Genomic DNA, 15,869 nt, shown 5'->3' with positions numbered 1-15,869 from the left:
TACCAGTAACACAAAGGAAGAGGCAAAGGTGAGATATGCTATAACGGAAGACCTAATTCTCCTAAGTGAGAGACTGGATGTAGGGACTAGAGGAGAGACAGAGGGATGACTCACGTTGTGTTCTGGACACATGGACATTGAGGGAGTAGGTTGGGTTTAAGCCCAAGAGATAGCAAGAGGCAAAGTGGGGGATTCTCAGCAGATTAAGAGTAGACCCAGTTACTGAAAGGAGTGAGGAACGTGGAAAGCATACCGCTGAAATTTGAGTTTGAGGCATATCCACGCTGCGAGGGCAGCAGAGAAAGAGGGCAAAGGAGAGAAACTGAAGAAGTATTAGGAAAACCACAAAAACCAAGGCAGGAGCTCTGAGAAAAGGGGCTACGTTGATAGTGTTTAATGTGGTGGAGTTAAAGAGAATGAAGCCAGACAAAAATGTTGTCATCAACTGTGTTTACTCAGACTTGACTGGAATAACTTGCATATTTATTAAAATCAACATCATCCCCGTGGATTTTCCATCCATGGATTTCCATCCCCAGGGCCCAGCATAACAGTAGCAGCTAACACTTACTGAATGCTTACTACATGACTACATGCCAGGTACTGCACTGTGTGCTCTACATGCACCATTTCATTCAATTCTCGCAATAACTCCTAAGAATTAATTCTCCTTCAAGGATGATAAAGTGAGGCTCAGAGAGATTAAGTAGCTTGCCCAGGCCTCATATACAGTGGCTTACATTTATTGTGGGTTGACAAAGAGCTGTTCTTAGACCTGTACATATATTAACTCATTTTATCTTCTCAATACTACATGAAGTTCATTATTTGCTTCCGTTATATTCATGTATCTCTTTTCAAATAAGTTTTTTGTTTGTTTGTTTGTTTGTTTTAAAGTAAGGCACAGAGAGGTATAGTAATTTGACCTGGTCAAATAATAAATTGTAGCTTTGGGGTTTAAACCCAAACTCCGGAATCTACATCCTTAACCACTATGCCACAGTGCTTAGGAGAATATAACGGAGGCTCTGAAGGCAATTACAGAGTAGGAATTCCAAAAACTTTTAGAGCAAAGTCTTCCGCAACAGAATAAACGAAAAGAACATCTTAAAGTGACTACTCAGAAGGGCAGACTACTAAGGATCTAATATGGCAGGCAAAAGCCAAGTAGCCTACAGCCACTAGGTGGCAACAGAGTACCAGACAATGCTCCTGAGAGTGCTCCCCAGGGTGTGCCAGTGGAATAGCTGAACTTGTGATTCTTGGTGGAGAGGAGGGGGAGGAGAACCAATATAGATAATACACAGAACATGGTCAAGAAGCATATGACCATGTGTATTCTAGTCAATAGGTTCAAGTCTGGCCAGAGTAGGTGGATAGCTGACAGTGTGTCGTAAGGAAATTCAAAATACCATAATGAGATCTCAAGTAAAGTTCTGAGAGCTGGCCATCTACACAAGAGGCCAGTCACAACCCACGGTAACTGCCTTTAGTGATAAGAGGAGTGTGTTAGCAAGATCCATTGAGATTACCAAGTGAAATTTAATTTTCTCCAGGACTTGTGGTACTGCCTGTCAACACAGACTTCTGAACACACGTAAAGGGACACAGCCAATTAAAGTCTCAGCTGAGAATTGAAAAACATGTTTGTCCGTTCCCTTTATGAACTGATTTAGCCAGATTTATCAGGTTAAATAATATTCTAGGAAAGAGAGATATATTTCTCTAAGACATATCCACAAAAAAAAAAAAAAAGAAAGAAAGAAAGAAGAAATATCCACCAAGTGACTTTGTCTGTAAAGAGAACATTCATTTGATGGGGAGTATTTATGTTTGAGGACATTGGGGGCATGCTTCAGGGTTTGTTTTAAATAGGTCATTTCTTAAGTGGATGTAGATATGTATCTATCCCCCCAGAATGTAAGCTCCATGGAAGCAGGGAATTGGCTTTTGCCAGCTATATCCTCAGAGCCTGTCACTTTGCAAGAGTTTAATAAATGTTTTGAATAAACACAGATATAAATATAGAGATAACAGTGTAAAAATTGTTTTTTAAAAAATTAAGGTATTACAATTACTAAATCACAGCCAAGTGGAGTTTATCCCAGAAATGCAGGGCTAGTTTAACATTCGGATATTAAAATAATTTACCATATTAATAAGCTTAAAAAGAAAAAAAGCATGATCATCTGCAAAAATGCAGAAAAATCTTTTGACAAAATCCAACATTAACTTGTGTATAAAAGGGAACTTCTTTAACCTGATAAAGGCTTCTACAAAAACCCTACAGTTAACATCATACTTACTTGTGAAAGACTAAATGCTTTCTCCCTGAGATCTGGATTAAAACAAGAACGCTCTCCCCTAGAGGTTCTAGCCAGTGTAATCAGGTAAGGAAAAAAATCATACAAATCAGAAAAGAAGAAGTAAAACTGTCCTTATTTACAGATGACATGATCATTTATATAGCGAAAATCCAAATGATATTATCATCTAGAGAACCTAAATAAATCCTCTACAAATAAGCCATGATAACTAATGTGATTTTAGGAAGACTGCAGGATACAAAATCAATACTCAAACATTAATTGTATTTTGATACACTGGTAATGAACCATCAAAAATTAAAAATTTGAAAGTACTATTTACTAGAACACCAAAAAATGTGAAAGACTTAGAGACACCTATCACAAGAAGCAAAAGCCCTGTACACTGAAAGGTATAAAATATCAGTGAGAAATTAATGACCTAAATAGATGGAGAGATATACTGTACTTATGAGGTAAAAGACTTTATATGGCAGACTCCAAATTCTCATAATACTGAGTTACAGTTTTGACACAATTCCAATCAAAGTCAGAGCAGGCTTATCCAAGACAAAAGATACAATATCCACATGGGAAAGCAAAAAACCTAGAATGGTCAAAAACTATTTTGAAAAAGAAAAAAAAAGTTGAAGGCACTAACTTCAAGGCTAATTACAAAGTTACAGTAATCAAGACAATGTGGTATTGGTGTAAAGATAAGACATACAGATCAATAGAACAAAATAGAGAGTTCAGAAATGGAGTCACACATATTAGGACAGGTGATTTTTGACAAAGGTGCAAAAAGCATCCAGTGGAGAAAGGACAGTGTCTTCAAAAAATGGCACTGGAACACTACACGCAAATGAACTCCAATCCATAATTTGTGCAGAGAAAAAAAATTATCTCAATAAAGATCATCAACTTAGTTATAAAACTGCTGGAAAAAAAGTAGCCCAAACTTGGGTTAAATTCAAAACCAAAATCATGACCCACAAAAGAACAAACTGATAAACTGGACTTCCTCAAAATTAAAAACTTCTGCTTTTCTAAACACAGTGTTAATAGAATAACACTTAATATTTCACAGACTGGGAGAAAATATTTGCAAATCACATATCTGATAAAGGACTAGTATGCAGAATATATTAAGAGCTCTGAAAACTCTGAAATAAGAAAACAAACAGCACAACTAAAAAATAGATCAAAGATATGGACACTTCACCAAAGAAGATAGGTATACAAATGGGAAAAAATACATGCAAATATACTCAACATCTTTAGTCATTAGGTAAATGCAAATGAGATATCACCACACATGTTTTAGAATGGTTAAGGTAAAAAGACTAGCCATATCATCTATCCATGAGGATGTGGAAAAACTGGAACTTTCCCTCACTGCTCGTTGGAATGTAAAATGGTGCAACCACTTTGTAAAACACTGTGGCAGTTTCTTAAAAAGTTAAACATACACCTGCCATATTATTTAATCATACCATTCCTAGGTATTTACCCAAGCAAATAAAATCATATGTCCATACAAAGGCTTGTATATGTATACGTATATGTATATGTATATGTATATGTATATGTATATGTATATGTAATAGCCCTACACTGAAAAAGACCCAAATGCCAATCAACAGGTGAATGGATAAACATGTGCAGTATATCCATATGATGAAATATTACTCTAGAATAAAAGGGAATTAACTATTGATGTATACAACAACATAGATGAATTCCAAAATCATTATACTGACTGAAAGAAGTCAGACTCCCCCCAAAACGCATATACTCTTTGAATCACATAAAGTTCTAGAAAATTGCAAACTGGTATAGTGAGAGAAAGCAGATCGGTGGTGGTCTGGTAGGTGGAGGTGGGGGAGGTGCTGGAGGGAGGTGTTAAAAAATGCATCTTTATGTGAGTCACCTTTAGGAAGTGATGGATATGTTCATTATCTTGATTTTAGTGATGGTTCCATGGATTTTTAATTTGTCAATACATATCAAATTGAATAATTTAACATGTACATTTTATTGTATGTCAATTATACCTCAATAAACTTGTTAAAAGTAAGAAAAAAAGCACACTTTAAAAGATACAGTAATGTCCTTACTAGTAGTTGGATAAAAGCAGTAACATCCTCATGATCATCTTTTTTCATTAATTTAAAGAGCAAGGTATTTAATGAGTTACTCTTTACAAGTTACATTAACCTCTTTCAGTTTTGGTTTCCTTAATTATAAAATGGTAATGAAAACTCCCAGTTTGCAGGATTGTCATGATCATTGGCATCTGTTTTACTCATTGTTACACTCCTGGGGCCTGGCATAAAATGAGAATTTTATAAATAACTGTTAAATGAATGAAGCCATGGGCAATATTAGCTAGCACAGTACCTGACTCATGGCTGAAATTCAATAAATTATAGCCAATAGCTGAATACAAAGAAGTGGAGAAGAGAACCCAACTTCGATTCCCTCTGGAATCTGGAATTTGGGCCTTTGCAGGCCCAAATACATAAAAACATGAGATGTTTTAATACTGCTTAGAAAATGTCCATAAAAATATAATGATTCCTTTGTTTGTTGGTTGGTTGGTTTTTAGCATGAGGTCTTGAGTTGTATCTATGAAACACGCAGCTTCAAAGTGAGTTTTGCCCAAGCTGGGTATTAGATATATATTTTTCTGAGATATTCTATCATTTAACTGAACATTCAACAACTTATAAATGGAAATCCTTTTGATAAGGCAAATATTTGGAAAGTACTTCAGTTTCTAGTGATTCTTGTACATTTCCATTATGCATTGCTCTCAGGGTGGGATATTCATGCATACCTTTATTTTAATAGCTTTGACATTTATATGTGTACCCTTCAATTATTTCAGCAAAGGTGTATGGGTTGAGATAGGTTAAAAAGTCAATTGTTATTTCTCTACTCTGTTTTATGGTGGTGCTGTACAAATATTAATTTTTCTATTATGTTCTGATTGGGAATGGTAATTTATTTCTTACATTTCATAACTTATTTTGCTAGACTTGAGATATGTTCCATTTTATACAACTATTCTTTGAGCACATGCATACTTATTAAGACAGTTTTGTAAAAATTCTTTAATGAGTTTTCAAACATATATAAATGTACTCAATAAATGTTTATGAAACTAAGCTGAACTGAATCATGTGAAATCTTTGTGTGTGTATAGGCAATTTTAATGTGTTGGCTGTAGTTATTAGAGCCATTATAAAGTTCCATATTGGAGAGTTTGAGTTTCTGTATTCTTTTTACAAATCAGACTATCTTAGCAACCGTCTAACTCACTGTAGACATAAGGAACCACTAATACTCAAACTATTACATGCCTTTTTAAAAATGTTTTTTAATTTCTTTATTTTGAGAGAGGGAGGGAGAGAGAGAATGAGTGGGGGAGGGGCAGAGAGAGGGAGGCAGAGAGGATCCTAGCAGGCTCCACACTGTCAGTGCAGAGCCCATCTCGACTTAAACTCACCAACCCAACCCTGAAATCATGACCTGAGCTGAAACGAGGAGTCAGCCACTCAACTGACTGAGCCACCCAGGGACGCCCTCATGCCTTTTTAATAAGCAAAGGCAGTTACCTTGTGCTTTGTAAAGGAGATGGTCCTCACTCAGGCTGATCTTGGTTGGGCAGTGGTCTAAACTTGTTTCACCTTTAGACAGCCTTATCTTTTGGGAGAACATATAAGAAAGATTATTTCTATATATCCTGTGGGTGATTTATTCTTGCTTTTCCCTTCTGCCCCCAGATGGCTGTTTTCCACCTCCCTCCCCTTGTCCCTTTTCCATTCTCTTTCAGATTTCTGGTTGCTTTTCCCCAGGGATAGTGTCTAAACCACAGTTTCTAAAACCTTGTGACCCAAGGGTGCTTGTCCAGGAGCTCCTTTCCAAATCCCAGGCTCGTGTGTTTAATTTCTGAAAATATTGTGTATTCTGTTTCATAATATATCCTTTTTGGTTTTAATATAAAATAAGGGCTTATTCTCCTGTTTCCTAAATCTTTCAGTTAAACGAACCTCCAGAAGGTTGTGTGGGGTCTTTCCATCTGCCTGGCACTGCTGAGTCCATTTGGGGACACACATGCCCCTGAGCTCCAGAAGTGGCCCTGAGTCTGCACCAGAACAGAATATTTTTCCCTCACAGCATCTGCCCCACATTTCTCCATCAGGATGTTTGTCTACATACTTACAATTACTCAGGTGAGTCTTTGCACATTTCTTTTAAAGCTATTTATAGCTCAAGTAAATCCTACCACAGAAAATTCCTAACCCTCTCTTTCTAATTTCTAATCCCTAATCCCAGCTACTTCAGGAATATTCTCATCCCTCTGTGCTCTCTCTTCCATTTGGAGCAAATATATAATAATGTAATGTAATGTAATGTAATGTAATGTAATGTAATGTAATGTAATGTAATGTAATGTAATAATGACACTTGTACAACAAAGGGAAAAAAGCATTAAGTTTGGAATTAGAACTACACATTCTAAAAAAGGAAAGTCATCAATATCGAAAGCTCATTCATACTTTCCATACATATTCCATCCACAGCTATATCTTTCTCAAATTAAAATTGCTTTTCTTCAGGCTCTGCTTTTCAAGAAAAGTGCAAGCAATTTCTCTTTCAATTACTTTCAGTTTTGTTTGCTCATGGGTATTAAAATACTGTTTCCTACTAGATGCGAAACATGCAGAATTTTGCCTACATTAGGGGCAAAATTAGCATTTCTAGCTAACGGGAGAGCCTACTGATTTACAGAGAACTGCTCATGCACATGAATAGTTATTATACAAATCATTGATAAGTTGCAGCTTGCTAATACATGAACAAATGTCAATCTTGAGTTCACAAAAATTGTGATTTTGGGCTTGACCTAAGCAGGCATCATAATAATCCTCAATGAAAGAATCAGTTGGTTAAATGAATACATAAATTATAAAGTCTTATGCTAACTTGAGCTCCTCCACTTTTTGAGTGTGTGTATATATGTATGCAAATGCATGTACACAATGTGAAGTATATATAAGCTAATAGAATGGACTAAACTGCGTGTTACTCACCTTAATGAGGGGTTTCCAGGAGAGATCTAGATGCAAAAAAGTAGATGGCACATCAAAAGGAATTTCAATACTTTCTTCTTTCTTTTTCTCTATTGGTGGTGGGGTTAAAGCTTTCTGTGATCTGATATCCCAAAAACATATTGTGCTTTAAAAAAAATTCACATGTTATTTAATATAAATAAGAGGTATAGCCTGAGAACTACCATACCTCCTGCTGTTACACATTAGCAATGTAATCATGGCTGTATTATAATACCTCTGAAAGTAAGATTTTTATGAAATGCCACTGTTTTGCATCTTATAGAAAATTATACAGTTTATAAGGTTATTTCATGACTTTGCTAGTATTAACACGAATATTATAGGAGAATTGAGTTTGGAGACTGACACCATCTTTTTTTTAATGTAACAACTTTATTGAAATCTAACTCATATAGCACAAAATTCACCTATTTAAAGTACATAATTCAGTGGTTTTCAATTTTTCACAGTCAATTTTAGAAGATTTTTGTCACCCCAAAAAGAAATCTTGTACAGATTGGCAGTCACTCCTCATTGCCCCCAGCCCCTCCCACCAGCCCTAGACAACTACTCATCCACCTCTTGTCTGTATAGAGTTGTCTCTTCTGGACATTTCACATAAATGGAATCAGAATATGTGGCCTTTTGTGACTGGCTTCTGTCATTTAGCACATTTTCGAAGTTCATGTCAGCACACCATTTCTTTGTATTGCCAAATAATATCCCATTGTATGGAATATACCACAGTTTATTTATCCATTCACCAGTTGATGGACTATTATGAAGAATGCTGCTCTGAACATTTGTGTATAAGTTTTGTGTGGATTCCTGGGTACATTTCTCTTAGGTATACACTGAGGAGTGTAATTGCTGTGTTATATGCTAACTTCTGGGTTTGATCTTTTGAGGAACTGCTAGATTATTTTCCAAAGCAACTGCATCAGTTTTACGTTCCCATCAGCAATGTGTGAGGATTCAAATTACTCCACATCCTTGCCAACACTTGCTACTTTTAGTCTTTTTTATTACAGCCATCCTAGTGGGGGAAGTGGTGTCTCATAAAAATAAATTTAGATTTGGGGCACCTGGGTGCCTCAGTCGGTTGAACCTCTGACTTCAGCTCAGGTCATGATCTCACAGTTCGTGGGTTCCAGCCCCATGTTGGACTTTGTGCTGACAGCACAGAGCCTGCTTTGGATTTTCTGTCTCCCTCTCTCTCTCTGCAACACCCCCCCCCAATAAATAAACATTGAAAAAAATTTTTAATTGATTTAGATTTACATTTGCATGTGCTTTGGAAGTAATATGTAGGAAATCACTCTCTAATCCAAGGTCATGAACATTTATACTTATGTTCATTAATGTTTTCTTCTAAAAGCTGCATGGTTTCACATCTTACATTTAGATCTTTGTTCCATTTTCAGCTAATTTTTGTATAAGGTGTGAGGTAAGGGTCCAACTTCATTCTTTTGCTTGCACATATTCAGCCAAATGTCTCAGCACCATTTGTTGAAAAGATTAGTCTTTTTCCATTAAATTGTCTCGGTACTCTTGTTGCAAATCAGTCATCCATAGACATATGGGTTTATTTCTGTACTCTATGATTTCTGTGTCTGTCTTTATGCCAGTGTCAGTACATCTGTCTCTATAGTTATAACTTTGAAGAAAGTTCAGAGATCAGGAAGTGTGAGTCCTCCAACTTTGTTTTTTATCAAGATTGTCACTTTGGCTATTTTAGGTCTCGTTGTGTTTTGTTTTGTTTTGTTTTTGCAATCTTTTTTTTTAAATTTTATTTATTTATTTATTTTTAAATTTACATCCAAATTAGTTAGCATATAGTGCAACAATGATTTCAGGAGTAGATTCCTTAGTGCCCCTTACCCATTTAGCCCATCCCCCCTCCCACACCCCCTCCTCTAACCCTCTATTTGTTCTCCATATTTATGACTCTTATGTTTTATTCCTCTCCCTGTTTTTATATTATTTTTGTTTCCCTTCCCTTATGTGCATCTGTTTTGTCTCTTAAAGTCCTCATACAAGTGAAGTCAAATGATATTTGTCTTTGACTGACTAATTTCACTTAGCATAATACCCTCCAGTTCCATCCACGTAGTTGCAAATGGCGAAATTTCATTCTTTTTGATTGCCAAGTAACACTCCATTGTATATATATATATATATATATATATATATATATATATATATATACCACATCTTCTTTATCCATTTATCCATTGATGGACATTTGGGCTCTTTCCATACTTTGGCTATTGTTGATAGTGCTGTTATAAACATGGGGGTGCATGTATCCCTTCAAAACAGCACACCTGTATCCCTTGGTTAAATACCTAGTAGTGCAATTGCTGGGTCGTAGGGCAGTTCTATTTTTACTTTTTTCAGGAACCTCCATACTATTTTCCACAGTGGCTGCACCAGCTTGCATTCCCACCAACAATGCAAAAGAGATCCTCTTTCTCCGCATCCTCGCCAACATCTGTTGTTGCCTGAGTTGTTCATGTTAGCCATTCTGACAGGTGTAAGGTGGTATCTTATTGTGGTTTTCATTTGTATTTCCCTGATGACAAGTGAAGTTGAGCATTTTTTCATGTGTCAGTTGGCCATCTGGATGTCTTTGGAGAAGTGTCTATTCATGTCTTTTGCCCATTTCTTCACTGGATTATTTGTTTTTTGGGTGTTGAGTTTGATAAGTTCTTTATAGATTTTAGATACTAACCCTTTATCTGATATGTCGTTTACAAATATCTTCTCCTCTTCTGTCTGTTGCCTTTTAGTTTTGCTGATTGTTTCCTTCGCTGTGCAGAAGGTTTTTATTTTGATGCGGTCCCAATAGTTCATTTTTGCTTTTGTTTCCCTGGCCTCTGGAGACGTGTTGAATAAGAAGTTGCTGCGGCCAAGATAAAAGAGGTTTTTGCCTGCTTTCTGCTTGAGGATTTTGATGGCTTCCTGTCTTACATTTAGGTCTTTCATCCATTTTGAGTTTATTTTTGTGCATGGTGTGAGAAAGTGGTCCAGGTTCATTCTTTTGCATGTCGCTGTCCAGCACCACTTGCTGAAGAGACTGTCTTTATTCCATTGGATATTCTTTCCTGCTTTGTCAAAGATTAGTTGGCCATACATTTGTGGGTCCATTTCTGGGTTCTCTATTCTGTTCCATTGATCTGAGTGTCTGTTCTTGTGCCAGTACCATGCTGTCTTGATGATTACAGCTTTGTAGTATAGCTTGAAGTCTGGGATTGTGATGCCTCCTGCTTTGGTTTTCTTTTTCAAGATTGCTTTGGCTATTCGAGGTCTTTTCTGGCTCCATACAAATTTTAGGATTATTTGTTTTAGCTCTGTGAAGAATGCTGGTGTTATTTTGATAGGGATTGCATTGAATGTGTAGATTGCCTTGGGTAGTATTGACATTTTAACAATATTTGTTCTTCCTATCCAGCAGCATGGAATCTTTTTCCATTTTTTTGTGTCTTCTTCAATTTCTTTCATAAGCTTTCTATAGTTTTCAGTGTATAGGTTTTTAACCTCTTTGGTTGGATTTATTCCTAGGTATTTTATGGTTTTTTGTGCAACTGTAAATAGGATTGATTCCTTGATTTCTCTTTCTGTCGCTTCATTGTTGGTGTATAGGAATGCAACCAATTTCTGCACATCGATTTTATATCCTGCAACTTTGCTGAATTCATGATTCAGTTCTAGCAGTTTTTTTGTGGAATCTTTAGGGTTTTCCATATAGAGTATCATGTCATCTGCGAAGAGTGAAAGTTTGACCTCCTTCTGGCCAATTTGGAGTGAAAGTTTGACCTCCTCTTGCCTTTTATTTCTTTGTGTTGTCTGATTGCAGAGGCGAAGACTTCCAATACTATGTTGAATAACGGTGGCGAGAGTGGACATCCCTGTCTTGTTCCTGACCTTAGGGGAAATCTCTCAGTTTTTCCCCATTGAGGATGATATTAGCATTGGGTCGTTCATATATGGCTTTTATGATCTTGACGTATGATCCTTCTATCCCTACTTTCTTGAGGGTTTTTATCAAGAAAGGATGCTGTATTTTGTCAAATGCTTTCTCTGCATCTATTGAGAGGATCATATGGTTCTTGTCCTTTCCTTTATTGATGTGATGCATCATGTTAATTGTTTTGCAGATATTGAACCAGCCCTGCATACCAGGTATAAATCCCACTTGGTCGTGGTGAATAGTTTTTTTAATGTATTGTTGGATCCAGTTGGCTAATATCTTGTTGAGGATTTTTGCATCCATGTTCATCAGGGATATTGGTCTATAGTTCTACTTTTTAGTGGGGTCTCTGTCTGATTTTGGTATCAAGGTAATACTGGCTTCATAGAATGAGTTTGGAAGTTTTTCTTCCATTTCTATTTTTTGGAACAGCTTCAAAAGAATAGGTGTTAACTCTTCCTTAAATGTTTGGTAGAATTCGTCTGGAAAGCCATCTGGCCCGGGACTCTTGTTTTTTGGGAGATTTTTGATTACTAATTCAATTTCCTTATAGGTTATGGGTCTGTTCAAATTTTCTATTTCTTCCTGTTTCTTTTTTTTTTTTTTCAACGTTTATTTATTTTTGGGACAGAGAGAGACAGAGCATGAACGGGGGAGGGGCAGAGAGAGAGGGAGACACAGAATCGGAAACAGGCTCCAGGCTCTGAGCCATCAGCCCAGAGCCCGACGCGGGGCTCGAACTCCCGGACCTCGAGATCGTGACCTGGCTGAAGTCGGACGCTTAACGGACTGCGCCACCCAGGCGCCCCAGGCTCATTGTGGTTTTAATTTGCATTTCCCTCATAGGTAATGTTGAACACCTTTTCATGTGTTTATTGGCCATTTGCTATTTTGGGAGGAGAAATGTCTATTGGCAATCTGCTCACTTTTACACTGGGTTTTTTGACTTTTTGTTGTTGAGTTGTAAGAATTTTTGATATTCTGGATAGAAATTTCTAATCAGATATATGATTTGCAAATATGTTCTTCCATTCTGTGGGCTATCTTTTTTTAACTTTTCGATAGTGCCTTTTGAAGCACAAAAATTTTGGTGAATTTCCATTTATCTTTTTTTTTTATTGCTTATGTTTTTGGTGTCATGTACAAGAGATATGATATATAAATATATATTATAAATATATAATATATAATGTAAATTAATATATCATACAAATATATGTATATTTACACAGGCAATGTTGGATTTAATGTGCTTTGTGCATAGTAAGCATCAATAAAGGTTATTTCTCATCTTTTTTCTCCTTCCTTACAGATTGACTATAAAAATCAAACGAGATAATGTATGCGAAAATTCTTTATAATGTTCCACACATTATATATAAAGTATTATTTTTAGTGTAATGAACTTGGTAACACATTTATAATGATACTTGTACACTATTTTAATATAAAAGTGCCTTTGTGTTAATTATGTGAAAACATGTGTTGAGGATGGCAAAGAATATGCTGTATTAGCTCCCTAATTTCTATCACTGAGGTTATGAAGAAACTGATTAATAAATTTAAGACATTATTAAAGAATTTAGATGTGTAAGTTAAAGTATTTAGATAAACAGATAGTAATTCAAGTAAGACTAACAAAACATATTCATTTATGTGACTTAATATTAATCACTTATTCATCTTAATAATGAACAGTTAAAATTCATGAAAGTATTAATCATTTTTATGTTGTCAAAATATAAATCCTTGGAGAACACCACAAATGACACAAAAAAATCTGCTTTAAACTATAACTATAGTTGTTTTAAAACTGTTTTTCCAAATTACAAAGATCTTCTTAAATCTCATTTATAGCATTAATTTGCATTATCCATGAAATGATTTTGCTAAATACATGTAACTTCAATTGGACTTTCTGCATGAATCAGTCACATATTCTTTTTCTTTTATTAATTTATTTTTTAAATTCCAACATAATTAATATATAGTGTTATATTAGGTTCATGTGTACAAAGTAGTGATTCAACAATTCTATACATTACTCAAGGCTCACTAGGATCAGTGTGTTCTTAATCCCCTTCACCTAGTTCATCCATCCCCTCTCCCTCCTCCGCTCTGGTAACCATCAGTTTTTCTCTATAGTTAAGAGTGGTTTTTTGGTCTGTTTGTTTATTTGTTTGTCTCTTTTTTTCTTTGTTTTGTTTCTTAAATTCCACACGAGTGAAATCATATGATAATTGGCTTTCTCTGACTGACTTATTTCACTTAACATTATGCCTTCTAGATCCATCCATGTTGTTGCAAATGGCAAGATTTCATTCTTTTCTAGTAGCTGTGTAATATCCCATTGTTTAGCCATATTTTTTTATTAATGGAACCTTATTTTATTTTTTTAAAGTTTATTTATTTATTTTGAGAGAGCGAGAGTGAGTGTGAGTAGGGAAGGGACAGAGAGAAGGAGAGAGACAGAGTTCCAAGCAGGCTGTGTACTGTCAACACAGAACCCAACTTGGGACTTGGTCTCATGAATCCTAAGATCATGACCTGAGCTGAAATCAAGAGTCAGATGCTTAACTGACTGAGCCACTCAGGCACCCTGGGACCTTTTTTTTCTCTTATTCTATATTATAAGACCTTGGCATGGCTGAAGTATAAAGATTAGAACTGGTAAGTTTTCCAAATAACTAAAAGTTAGCTTTTCTAAATGCATAAACTTTTTAAAAACAACTTTTGAAGGAATTATTTCTAGACTCTTCTAGAATATTTCCAAATTCAAGGGCCATCATTATAACCAACAATCAAGGACCTGTGTCTTAAATATAAAACATGTAATATTTTAAGTCTGTTCAGTGCTTCTAGATGTTTTCCAAGGCTACCGAACAACAGTATAGCTTTGCATTTTGTTGTTTATAATCAATATCATACCATAAACACTTCTCCGTGAAATCATAACAATTTTAATTGTTGTGTAAATATTTCATATGACCCTACTGGTGGCCCTTTTGGGCAATAATCCCCCCACCCCCATGCCCTTTTACTTTTTTAGCAGGAACATTCTAATGGTCCTTTGGGGAACTGCCCTTCCCCATTGCATGCGGTCAGGTTGCAGTTGTCACTCAAGGTGCCCTACCATTACCTCCCTGGCCAAAGGGGTGAATTTGATGGAAAAGAAGTCATGTTAGAACTGATCCAATCAGATGGAAGGAGCTAGGCATTCATTCCAGCTACCCAAATCCATGGGTTTTTTTCTGAGGCCTGAGTCTGCTCTTTTTTTGATTCCTCAGTATCATTACTGACTACCTATATATAGTATAGGATATTGGTGTATGTACACCTCACTATATGTATAGTGAGTTACTGGTAGATAATGTGTTTGCCTTCAAAGTCTCATTTTCTCTATCCATAAGTATTTTTCAGGGTAGTTGTAAATATAAAAATAGTTAACTTATTAGTATTGACATAAACTTCCAATAAATTGATTTTATCCCCTTAAGTTAGCCATAGTCAATTTCTTTTGCCTGCAGTCACAGAACCTTACCCAATATGCGTCCACAGGATTAATCATGTCTCCCTGACCCTTTGCCCATGGCTGCTGTTAATGTTACATATACCTTCATCTTCCACTGCATAGCTGTCAACTTCTATGCCTTAAAGTGTCATTTATTCTATTGGGGTTAAAGCTTTTTGGAATGGGCAAGTTTTGCCAGTATTTGGATGCTAGATAAATAATATCACTCTTCATATTTCCTACTTCATTGTGAATTTTTACTTTCAGAAATTGGGAGATGTGATTTTATTTAAATGAACATTCTCCGACATAGTTATCAAATTGTTTATTTAAAAAAACTTTTATAAATATGCAATAAAAATGTAAAACTTCTGGGGTGCCTGGGTGGCTCAGTCGGCTGAGCATCCAATATCAGCTCAGGTCATGATCTCATGGTTCATGGGTTTGAGCCCCACATCAGGCTCTGTGCTGACAGCTCAGAGCTTGGAGCCTGCTTGGGGTTTTGTGTCTCCCTCTCTCTCTGTTCCTCCCCTGCTTGCACTCTGTCTCTCTCTCTCTCAAAAATAAATAAAGATTAAAAAAAATTTTTTTTTAATGTAAAACTTTTCCACTTTCAAAAAGAAGCTTTCTCAATTAACTGTTGTAATCTTTGTGAGATAAAATTGAATGTAAATTTACAAATATGAGAATATAAAGAAGCAGCATAACTATGGATAATGTTCTACAACATTAACAACCATGAAGCCTCATTAATTCTTTTTACAACATATTTGTATCTATAAAAATATTTTTTCAACCAGCAATAATCTCTTCTGTCCTGTTATTATATCAGGTTTAATTGCTACAATAAAGATTATTTAAGGAACAGAAGAAGATAATGATTTTAGGAGCATCTAGGGAAAAAAAGGATATATAGTATGAAAACATTTTAGGTATGTTTAAAATAAGACTGTGAT

General features: G+C 35.7%; 1 protein-coding gene and 1 long non-coding RNA gene across 7 annotated transcripts in view; one reads left to right on the top strand and one right to left on the bottom strand.

The window, feature by feature from the left end:
* LOC109502429 overlaps positions 1-7,410 on the top strand; it is a 46,206-nt gene extending 38,796 nt beyond the window's left edge. For both annotated transcript variants that reach the window (XR_006584452.1, XR_006584451.1), the window contains one exon: positions 6,355-7,410. This is a non-coding gene — a long non-coding RNA (uncharacterized LOC109502429). The remainder of the gene's footprint in view (positions 1-6,354) is intronic.
* The window catches only part of DNAI3 (dynein axonemal intermediate chain 3), a 95,414-nt gene that overhangs the window by 22,060 nt on the left and 57,485 nt on the right, over positions 1-15,869 (bottom strand). For all 5 annotated transcript variants that reach the window (XM_019837351.3, XM_019837350.3, XM_006934877.5 and 2 more), the window contains exons 15-16: positions 7,409-7,553; positions 5,930-6,017 (exon numbers count right to left, since the gene is read on the bottom strand). In XM_019837351.3, coding sequence (XP_019692910.2) covers positions 5,930-6,017; positions 7,409-7,553 — 233 coding nt within the window. The remainder of the gene's footprint in view (positions 1-5,929; positions 6,018-7,408; positions 7,554-15,869) is intronic.

The sequence above is a fragment of the Felis catus genome, chromosome C1 (assembly GCF_018350175.1).
Source record: "Felis catus isolate Fca126 chromosome C1, F.catus_Fca126_mat1.0, whole genome shotgun sequence".
NCBI classification, from domain to species: Eukaryota; Metazoa; Chordata; class Mammalia; order Carnivora; family Felidae; genus Felis; species Felis catus.
Note: the sequence above shows the minus strand (reverse complement) of the source record. Positions and strands in the feature narration are given on the sequence as shown.